Below are 11359 nucleotides of genomic sequence, written 5' to 3'. Positions count from 1 at the left end.
TCCGAGTCACCACATTAAACTCTACATCATCCTAAATAGAGGATTGGGGAACTGGGAGGGACACCTCAGTGTCCCTCGAGAGCTCCAGCCCGAACTCCTCAGCCATATTGACATCCTGTGGGGAGGACACACTCCTGGTATCCTCCTCCACCTGAGATTCTACACGGGTCTCCTGCCCGCATGAAGGGATACATCATCCCTCGAGGGAGGCACCTAAGTGTCCCCCGATTTGTCAACTATGGGGGATGGGTTCACGGACCCACTCCTCTCAACAGGACTCCCGCGGTCCTCCTGGTTGTCCACGAGAGGGTCGGCTGTGACGTTAGCAGGACTCTATTGGGGACCACGAGAGTCCCCACGCTGACTAATGGGACCCGTGGGTCCCTCCACAGGCTTACCAACTGTCTATTGGGGAGGGGCCTTGCCAACAGGCCCCTCCATCCGCTTACCAGCAGTGGGCTTCTGGACCGCCGTAGCATAGCTACGGGGTCTCGAATGAGGCATTGAACCTCCATTACATTGATGCCTAAGATGGCCAACCTTCTCACATCTGAAACAGATTGGAGGTCGGCCAGGCATCGACAGTAAACATCGGTGCCAATGCACCGATGTTAAGTAAGGGGGTGTCTTTGCTCACCCTCTTTCATCGAGTAGACCACCTCCCTCACACCCGTTGCGATGGCATCCTCCATCACACGCGTGATGGATTTTACGTCCCCATGTGATTCAAAAACCTTGAACACTTCCTCATTGGTTACCCATATGGGCAACCAATGGACTCGGGCTTTCACCACAATTCGATGACATGCCGAAAAACATAGAAAAAAATAGGGGACTTGCTGCAATCTGATTAAAATCAGATCCTTTGATCCGCTCACTTAGATCGCTACACAAGGATCTGAAGTAAGCCAATAAGGGGTCACGTCCGAACGACCTTTGTAGTATCCAATCAAACGACGGTTTGCAAGATTCTGTAAATCATTCGGAATTTAAACACTTTTTAGTAATAGCCGATGCATTACGAAAAAAGATTTAAAACGAAAGTAGAAAATGGCGGCGCCCGATACGCCTAGAAAAACGTGTGTGCTGAGTGATATATGTGTGTTGTGCGGGTTTTCTTTTATTGAATACGAAAAGAAAGAAAACGGCGAGCTTGTTGCTCATAAGCATTTTGACAGAAAACTCAGATTTAACAAAGAAAGGCAAGAAAACGTATATAAAGTTACAGGGATCAACTTTTCGGATAACAGTGCTGCATGTTTAAAGTGTTACAGAAGTGTAGAGAGTGTTTTAAAATCTGAACAGAAAACCAAGAACATAAAAGAACAAATATGTAGCATGGCAAGAAAAGTTAACGATACACAACTTCTACAGCTTCTTTCTCCCAAAAGAAAGACTATTACCAAACGAATGCTACGAAGCCCTGTGATAACCCTGTCGGCAAAGAAAGACAAGACATTAAATATAGAGACTGTTATGCATAAACCTGTCCATATATTACCTTTTAAGGAAATAACAAATACAGGTGTAACTGATAAACCAAAAATTGTGCGCCGATCACTGGAATTTCAAGATCCTCATGCCAATCAATGTGGAATTGAGGTAAGTAAAGAACAATAATTTTCTCCTTTTTTTTGGAACCAGTTTACAATGTTGACACTAAAATTACATTCACTTACTTCAATACCTAGTACCTATGTAAACGTATTATCAACATTATTGTTTATGGATTGAGTTAATTATTTAAAATTAAGTTTGTTAATACTGAATACACTCATATTCTAAAATATATAAATTTGCAAAAACTGCACAACTTTGTTGTCAGTGTACAAATTTTCTGCATTTGGCAGTAGTATATCTGTTCTTTCCATGGGGTAAGAAAATATTGAATTTTAAAAGTTATTGATATCATGGTAAAAGCAAGATTTACAAGCTGATGGATCATATATTATCTGATAATTTTCGCGATGATTTAATTTTTGTTTTCTTGCAATCTCTTTTACATCGCAAATTATTAAATACACAGAAAATATATCTTGTATAAATATCTATAGGTAACTAAATTTCAAAAAATGACTGACATAAATTTCAAAATGCTACATATTTTTCCCATTTTCGAAAATTTTGTGACATGCTGGAAAAAATGGATATACGGTATTAGATATTGGAGTACAAAGATTGTCAAGGTGTTGTGTTTCTTTTAATTCATACTAACAATTTTTCAGTTTCATTATCAAGTTTTGTTGTTGAAAGTTTCTTATTATTTTCTTTATTTCCAGAGTTAGATTGTTGCAGTTGTTATTTCAGATTATATAAGCATAATCCAGCACAGATGGAACAAAGGTATTGTCAAGATCATTTATCTAAGTCCATGATAAGATAATGAGATAAAAATAATTACACATGTACAACTTACTAGTATATGATAACACACAATAACATTATGACAGATAAAAGTCAAGAAACAGGGAAAAATTTAGTGTTTCTGTTTTCTAAAAAAAATTTACATGTATGTATCTGTAAAATTTTATTTGTATGAAATTCTTATTCACTCTGTAATACATTTGTTAATTAACCTTTTATTATATTAGATCACAATTTCATATCCAAGTGGAAAGAGAACCCAGCTTGTTAGGAATAAGCTTCACCAGGCACTGTGCAAGGCTATTTGCAAGTCTGAGAATGTGGAACAGACAGTCATCAGTTTATTGGTAAAGGAAAAGCCGAGAGAAGTTGTAGATGCTGCAGCAAAAGTTGTTTCAGAAGAAGCCAGAGAACTGTGCAAGCGAAATTCAAATTCTATCTTAATGAAGAAAGACCAGGAAAGTCTTATGTCATTTACATGGGACAAATTTAATAAAGAACTGGAAATCCGGGCACCAAACGTGTTAAGAATTGTGAGTTCAATTGTAAGTGACATTCCTCCAGAGATAGGAGAAAAGAAATACATGAACATTCTCCACACTGTTGCATCTGGTCTTCATGGCCGTAGCATGGAGATGTCAGGACTTCACTACACCATTGCTTTTGTCCTTGTTCATGGAGGATGTACACTGAGGGTATTCATGTCTTATGCACTGACAATTTATTGAAAGAATTAAATGTATTTGAATTTGACCATTGATAATAAAAAAAAAAGTGTAAATGTACATGTATATTCTTGCAGTGAACTGTTATTAAGCAAATGTAATATGCTTATCTTTGATAGAAATATTTATTTTTATTAATTTGTTTCATTCATGTTTTCTAAAGCTTATGTTAATTTTGAAGAACTTATTATTATTATCCATTTTTTTAATACCAAATTCTGTATTTTTTTTAAATTTAGTATGTTTAAATTCATAGGATATTGATAGACTTGCCAAGATTGGACTGTGTGTTACTTCAAGTTCTGTCCATAAGAAATTATGTTCATGGAAAGACAGCTTAGATGAAGCAATAATAAAGCTACGGACAGACTGGGAAAATGGCGGAAGAATTAAAACCAGTTGGTTGGTGATAACTGGGACAGAAATATACTGCCATCATTTAGGAAAATGTAGTTTTTTAATTTTTTTAATGACAGCTACAGTACGTGTATTTATTGGTACCTCAAATTCTGCATGTATGTATGCCTAAAATAACATTTCAAATGTTACTGAAATACCACTGAGGTGTCCTATTGTTTCTCAAACACATCCCAATCTGTCTTAATTATTTCAAACTTATTCTTTGGCAGAACATCCCAGCAGAAAACAATATCTGTACATTTGTTCAACACAATTGCAGTAGTAGATAGGGTTGTGCCTGTGTCCCAGGATTTGCCAAATGTGGATATGAACTGTGATGTTGATGCAGATAGATTTGTACCATCTGTTGAGGAGCAGAACTTGCTTATGAATGAATTAGTGTTCATTGTTGCATCATCTGTAATTAGCAATTTACCACAAATGAGAGCTATATTTGAAAAAATATACCCAAAGCACCTTCGTCATGAATTCAGTGACCAAGCTGGAGAAAAAACAAAGCAGGTATGCATGAATTTTATTGTACAATACTCCTATGTAATCATAGCATGTTTTTATTTCATTAAAGTTAGGGCAATATCAGAAGTTCAATGTCCCTAAAAAAAAATCTTGTTAGTTTTATTGAGATCCCCCCCCCTTCAACTAGATATGAAAATGAATCTAATTTATACCCCCGCAAACGAAGTTTAGGGGGGTATATTGGTTTCACCCTGTCCGTCTGTCTGTCTGTCTGTCCGTCTGTCTGTCTGTCCGTCTGTCTGTAGACGCAACTTTGTCCCCCCCTATAGAAATTTTTATTACTGCATGGAACAGTTTGAAAATTTGTACATATGTTGAACACCATCTGAAGATGTGCACCTGCAATTTTTTTTAAGATCAGACAAGATTTAATGATTTTATGACAGTTTTCATTTTCCTTATTCTATATATTGTACACTAATGTTGAAAAGTAAGGGAGGTAATCCTTACAGATTTTATTAATTAATTAATAGAAAACACTCTAAAATATATTTATATAAATACATCCAGATGGAGTTTTTTGTCTTTATGTCTTAATTAATAAAAAAAAAAAATTATTTTTTATAAGTATTCTATCAACTGACAATGCAAAGTTTTTGTTTGTCAGTGATAAATTCTTAGGAGCTAATGAGAACATCAAAGACAAGTGTGGCTGAATCTATTTGTCCCAAGGGAGCCATTATCTGAGCCATGGTTCAGTTGGAGCATGTGTTTAGGGGAAATTGATAATCTGTAAAATGGGTGATGGTTTTGGGGCTATTTTAAAACTGTTTCATGTAAACCAAAAGGTCTATCATTATAAGGAAATAAATAATATTATAATTATTAATAAAGAAGTTAAACTATTTTTAGAGGTTGTTTAAATTTATTTGTCAAGTAATTTGATGAAGTGACACTATTGGGCATTAATTTAAATGAAATTCAAAATTACTGATATGATTGTAGTGTTTTGGCAATTTTAAAATTGTTTGTAATATTAAATTTTCTTTTTTACATATTTTTACATAGTATGGTAATTATGGTAATGTTTTGGAGTTTATTAAATTTAACAAGCTCATCAAAGAAAATCATAGTCCTATGGGATCAATTTTCTGATATGGAGTTCAATTGTGCCATAGGAGAAAGTGAGGAAAATTTGAAACAACTAATTGCATCTATCAAGACTCTTATTAGAAAGATATTGAAAGTTTTATCAACAGAAGAGCATTGCTTGGCTACTGGTATTTCTATTCACTGCAAAGGGAGGGGTTATTGTCATTTTGTTGGTTTTTCTTTAAATCAATTAAATTAAAAAAATATATCATCAAATACATACATTTGTAAATGTATTACTGTTATAGATATGTATTTACGGTGAAATTCTGACAATTTTGATTTTAATTTTTCTTTGTTAACTATTTTTTTTTTTTTTTTTACAATTCTAGAATTTTTTTTTTGTATGTGTTCCAAACCTTAATTATTATTCAATTAAATTATTTGTCCCATTTGAAATTAGCCTAGCGGGGGTATTAGTCCCATTAGGACAGTTCTAGTTAATATTAACATATGAGAACTAATAACACTCTTTATACCTTTCCTATGTTGTACTTTTGCACACTCGCCACCCCGCCCCACATCAAAAAATACTGCATGTGTTTGCATGAATTTAGTTATTTTTTTTTCTGATATAGATCTTAAAGAAAGTATTTTATACATACACATTTATCATGTTTATATGATTGATTTTCTATTGTACAGTATCCTTTGGGACTTACAGACTGTAATGAAAATAAGACTTCAGAAATGATTAAGATGTTGAAAGAATTTCAACGGAAGTATGTTCCATTCAAGAATGAGGAAATTCATGAATCAGTATTTTTTGGTGGTAAATTTTACTAAATATATATATTGGATTTGTGACAAAGTGGCTGATTTTATTGAATTTTCTTGTTTCATGGGAAGGCAATCAGAAATCTACATATCCCACCCCACACCTTTTCGGTTTCTGCTTGCCATTATGGGTTATACTGGTATGCAATACAAAGTACATGTAATTTACAGGTGACAGACTGACAGATGAAAGAATTCAATCATCCCAGCAAGCGATGTTGAATGCTGGATCACCAGCAGGGAGGCTTGAAGGCTTTATTTCTAAGATTGAAGACTTTCATAGGCTCATGAACTTTTTGGAGGTATGTGTAAATTATCTTTTAAAGGAAATTATCACCATGTTTTATGTTAAAAAAAAAAAAAAAAGAACAAATATGAAAAAACATGTTTTCTTAAACACATCTAGATCAATAAATTGTCAAAATAATTACCGTATGCATAATCTATTGTAGGCCATAGCAAAGCTGACCTATAGCACAGATTCTGGCTGTGACCCAGGCACAATGTACTATTTTCGAAATAAGTTGAATGCTAGAAATGTCAAAGGCAAAGTGACCAATTCCTACAGGGCACATAAATATTTATATTATACCGTTCTTGATGCTCTGTGTTGTGTCATGTTTCTGGATGAATTTGAAATTGTCAATTTTGATGATGTTATCCCACTTCCTGAAAATTTCGATGTCAAACCAAATGATGAGAAAATAGCTTGGATAAATGAAATATGTGCAAATTTACTGAAAAAACACTTGTTTAATGAAGGTGATGATTTGATGGAAACACTAAGAGAAATTTTGAATGATCCCAACCATCCAGAAAACTACTGGATCTCTAACATGAATGATGGACGCGTACAATGCCACTTTTGTGAACGATCATATGCTTATGTAGGATCACTCAAAACACATGAAGAGACCAAACACAATGCAAAGGTCCCAAAACCAAAAACCTCAAAAGAAAGTGATACCCGTAGTGATGATGTTGAAAGCTACTGCAATGTGTTGTTTAAATTAACTTTGTTGCATAAAAACTTGGATAGTGCCGTGGATATGGCTGATGGAAACAGAAGTGTTCGTTCTGCTAAATATGAACTACCTGTCTACAACTTAACTAACAAAACTAAATACGCTATTGGTTCCATCCATTTAATAGCTTTAACAGAGGGCATTCTTTCAGATGAGCAAAGAGTGCGACTGACAGCAAATAGATTCATAAATTTACAAGGAGGGGTCAATAATAATATGGCTTTGGACGAGTACGTGGAACTCTTAAACCGCGACAGCAAAATTGCCTGCTCGGGTTTCCAGACCAAAGAGAGCATTTTGTACCATTCAAAGGAATTTCCTATGGTAGTGAACTTCGTAAAACATCACGACTCAATTTGCGATGTGACACAACGGAAAGGCTTTCATCATCTACCATCTTATTTAGAAGATGTAAAGAAAGTTGCTGTTGAACTTGCAGAAATGAAAGCTATTAAACATGTAAATGGTAGAAAATTAAAATGTAAAACATTAACAAAAACAGGTAAAGACATCTTTGATAAATGCTTTCAGCATTTAGGAACAATGATTTTCAGGCATAAACCTTTATATGCATACCACAGGCTACGAAATAAAAAGATTTGAATAAACAGTTGTAATTTTTATTGAAGTTGTTGCACATTCTGACAGTGACTGATGTTTCTCATCACATCGATAATGAGTTTAAAACACTAGGGCAGCAATAAAAATTATATTCGAAGATTGAAACTGAGTACAAATTTTTTATCACATTAAGAATAACATTAAGAACATTAACAAGTTTCCAAATTAACAGGTAATGTACAAGTCATATTTAAAACCAGCATTAGAGCATCATTTAGAGATGTGCTTAGTTACTAAGTTAGCAAACATAACAATTTTTATTACATGCCTCATTCTATGTTAAGATCTGAAAACCAATGATCAATATCCTCATCATCGGAAAATTCACATGGTTCAGTGTTCTCGTCAGTGTTTTCGTCCTCAGAAATTTCCTCTTAAGTAAAGTTTAACAATTTTTCAATATGTGTTTGAGAACATAATCCACATTTACAAATCTTGTAACACAGATCACAAAAGGAATGAACTGGTTCCACTTCTTTCGGCTGTGAAAGTTCTGCTGCTGTATGAAATGATGCCAGCATTGATGCTCGTCGGCAGTTATAGTTAATGGTATTACTTGTGTTCACCAGCTCGATAGATTTCTTTAACTTCTTTTTGGATCTCCAGTGTTGATCACCGACCAGGGTCTCTGGGGCAGCAAAAAGATAGTCGAATTCTCCACGTTCAACACTTGAATCCCTACAACCACCTCCTATCAAAATTAAATTTTACAAAGACATGCATTAAATAATATCCAAACTTGGCAAATAAATATACAAACAAAAGCAAATATTACAATAACAGAACAATAATTAACAATAGCCCAAAATATATAGAGCAAAATCATATACCAAACATATATCATTACCGCATGTGCATTATTCATTTACACATTTTCCATTATATACCAGAGACATGTGTATTTTACATTGTGTATTTTTGAGTTTCTGTGGACATGTATTTGTCTATATATAAGTGTGTTGTTTAAACTAATTTTCAATACCTTTATACATTTACTACTGAGACAAAAGTTAGCTCTTTTTAGTGGTTGGACTGAATAAAGATCAAATGATACGAGTCTAACAAGCGCTACCACTAACAAGAGCATCTTTGAAATCAAGCTTTACACATCAGGTAATGCATGTTAATAGATTAAAATACAATTTCACTTAAACTAGACAATAAATAAATATTTCCTCTCACCTAAGTATACTGCTTTCACACCAGGGATAAGACTTAAACGTTCACATTGATTCTTCATAAGTGCGATCAGTAGCGAACATATGATGACTTTCTTCGAACTGCCCCATTGCTTTTCTCACTGGTACGGAAGTGAATTTCCAAATCCCGTTGGAAGTATAGCCATGCAATCGTTGTTCTTCGTTAGCACTTCTAATATTCGTTTCTGTTCTTGCTTTATATTGACTACATTGAATAACTTTAAAGATTCCGACACAGCTTCTTCGAGTTCAGCCATCTTGATTTATCTTTAGTTTCTATTTCTATTCAAATCGTTCCCAAACATATTCGTTCATGAATCTTGATATTGGCGTATATTATATTATGGGTTTGTATCTCTGTTGTTGTGTTTATTTTCGTCAAACAAAACAATTTTACGAAAATATTATAAATAAATATATGTCTAATAATGTTAGCACATACAAATACAAAATGTGATTATAGTTTCTGTGTGCGAATGCAGTGTTGTATCGATTTGACTTAAAACCGGCTGATTAGCCTACATGCTCTGTGTGACAAATTCTGATTGGCTAATATTTTCATGAATATTCGTAATACAAAGGTCGTTCGGACGTGACCCCTTGCTGGCTTACTTCAGATCCTTGTGTAGCGATCTAAGTGAGCGGATCAAAGGATCTGATTTTAATCAGATTGGGACTTGCTGTTCAGTGTTTGCCCGTCAAACTCGTTGACGGTCGTAACATCATAAAAAGTTACAAACTATAAACTTTGGTTCTCATTCGTCCATACCGCGAGTACTCCTCGGTCTTTGAAGATGTCTTTCAGCATTCTTCTGTTCACCGAAATCTTCGCCCCTCTTGTTCCTTTTACCTCAACACGTAGGGTTCTTTCCATCATCTGGAGGGGGTACTTTCAAATAAAGTAGTGTTTTAGTTTCTGTTTTGTTAAAGCTGCTTGGTCCGATTTCTTTGTAATTACAGTATCAACATTTTTTTCATACAAATCATTTATCTTAGAAAGTTATGGACTTTCCCCTATTTACACCAGCAGAATCAGTCTCCTTTCAAAGTTAGAAATATTCAAAGTAAATAAAAATAATTTCTCGTTGGGCAAACGAAAAAACAAACCAAAATGCATCACGGGAATGTTTAGAAAAGGAAACTGCATAATTTCGTCCCCCGAATGATTGGGGCTATTCGACCCACATGCTATGCATCGATTGTAAAGAAAGCAGACTTTAGAAATATTGGCTAACAAAACGTACACATGTTTATTTGTAATTTGTCTGATTATTTCGACCTTTATTTAAAGCGATGTCAAATTTGTAATACAACCATACCCGTCTCGTAGTCAGGGGTGAAATTTAACATGAGGCGAAATAACGCGGCACCTTTTAATGTCGTTTTGTTTTGTTAGCAAATTTTGTACGTATTTTTCTTCATTGAAATTTGGCATAATTGACGGGTAAAACTACTGTAATGTTTTTTTTTTATACATATACTAGGCATAGCCATCGTTTAAAAGCGAGTATAAAATTTGATATAAAATCGGACCAAGCAGCTTTAAATTCGCATCAATGAGCGAGTCAGGGTGATTGTACGATTTTTTTCCGAATAGATATAAGTTGTCTAGGGTATTTGCAAAATTATTGTAAACTTAAAAATAATAAAGGGATGAATTATCAATCGCAATGATGTTTTAATGTAGCAAAGTGTAAATACGTATAACCTACGTTTTGCGCGCAGAGTGAGTACTCGCGGTATATACAATCGTTAAGTTACCTTGACTTTGACAGATTAAAACTCATACACACATCAAATCCCCGAGTTTGAATCAATCAATGTTTTGAACTAACTTACCAAATTCCTGTCCTGAAATTTAAAAATTTAAAAATATTAATTCAATATGTGCGCTTTAATATTCTACCCGTACAATGTAGTCGGGATCGTCTTCCTCCATTTTGACCTTCGGATTCAGCAACGTTCCTAAAAAGGTGATGCATACAATAGTTGTTTAAACTGAGTATAAAACATTTATTAACAAACTTATATCGTATTTATATACAACTCTTCCATATCGTTTACAAATTTGTGGAGATTTAACGTTCGCATTTTTGCTTCAACATGTTCAAGGTGGTTCAAACACTGACATTTGTACATTTGTAAATAAATCCCTCTTTTGGGAAATATTTCTTGTAAACATTGTCCTTTTTATTCATTCATCAGATAATTGGAATCCACGAGGCTATATTGGGGCATTGACCGGATATAGCTTTGGTGTAATGGGTTACCTTTATTCAAACAAACTGAGGGTGGTTGCAGCTTACTAAAATGGTCTGTCTTTTTTTTTTGGGGGGGGGGGGGGGGTGCAGGAAATGCATCATAGTTTTTTTAACTCACCTGGGCTAAAGCCTGAAATGATCTTTTCTGATCACAAGTCTTTGTCGTTGTTGTTGTCATATGAACTCTTCACATTTCATATTCTCCAGAACCACTGGGTCTATTTCAACCACACTTGGTACCGTACATGTGTCAAAAGTGACGTCACAATCAGAAACATGGCATGGAATCGAAAAAGTATGGGTAAGTTGAATGAATATTAGTACAGTGAAGTCGCCAATTCCGGGTCGTCTCCAATTCC

The 11359-nt window shown here is 34.5% G+C and overlaps 1 protein-coding gene and 2 long non-coding RNA genes across 3 annotated transcripts; 2 read left to right on the top strand and 1 right to left on the bottom strand.

Moving 5' to 3' along the window:
• Positions 1–858: 858 nt before the first annotated feature.
• Positions 859–3530, top strand: LOC105327276 (uncharacterized). Its single transcript, XR_010712767.1, has 4 exons — positions 859–1602; positions 2280–2343; positions 2592–3059; positions 3346–3530. It is a non-coding gene; the product is annotated as an uncharacterized lncRNA (long non-coding RNA).
• Positions 3531–3705: 175 nt separating this feature from the next.
• Positions 3706–7540, top strand: LOC105326100 (uncharacterized). The gene is made up of 4 exons (XM_066081239.1): positions 3706–4010; positions 5763–5889; positions 6066–6196; positions 6347–7540. Exons 1-4 carry the CDS (start codon positions 3816–3818, stop codon positions 7520–7522), a joined length of 1629 nt encoding a protein of 542 aa, XP_065937311.1. The 5' UTR covers positions 3706–3815; the 3' UTR covers positions 7523–7540.
• On the bottom strand, positions 7526–9153 carry LOC109618472 (uncharacterized). The gene is made up of 2 exons (XR_010712766.1): positions 8723–9153; positions 7526–8231 (listed from the first exon to the last, which is right to left on the bottom strand). It is a non-coding gene; the product is annotated as an uncharacterized lncRNA (long non-coding RNA).
• Positions 9154–11359: the final 2206 nt, after the last annotated feature.

Source organism: Magallana gigas, chromosome 4 (genome assembly GCF_963853765.1).
Source record: "Magallana gigas chromosome 4, xbMagGiga1.1, whole genome shotgun sequence".
Classification (NCBI taxonomy): domain Eukaryota; kingdom Metazoa; phylum Mollusca; class Bivalvia; order Ostreida; family Ostreidae; genus Magallana; species Magallana gigas.
The sequence above is the reverse complement of the archived record's forward strand: the minus strand, read 5'-3'. Positions and strand labels throughout refer to the sequence as shown.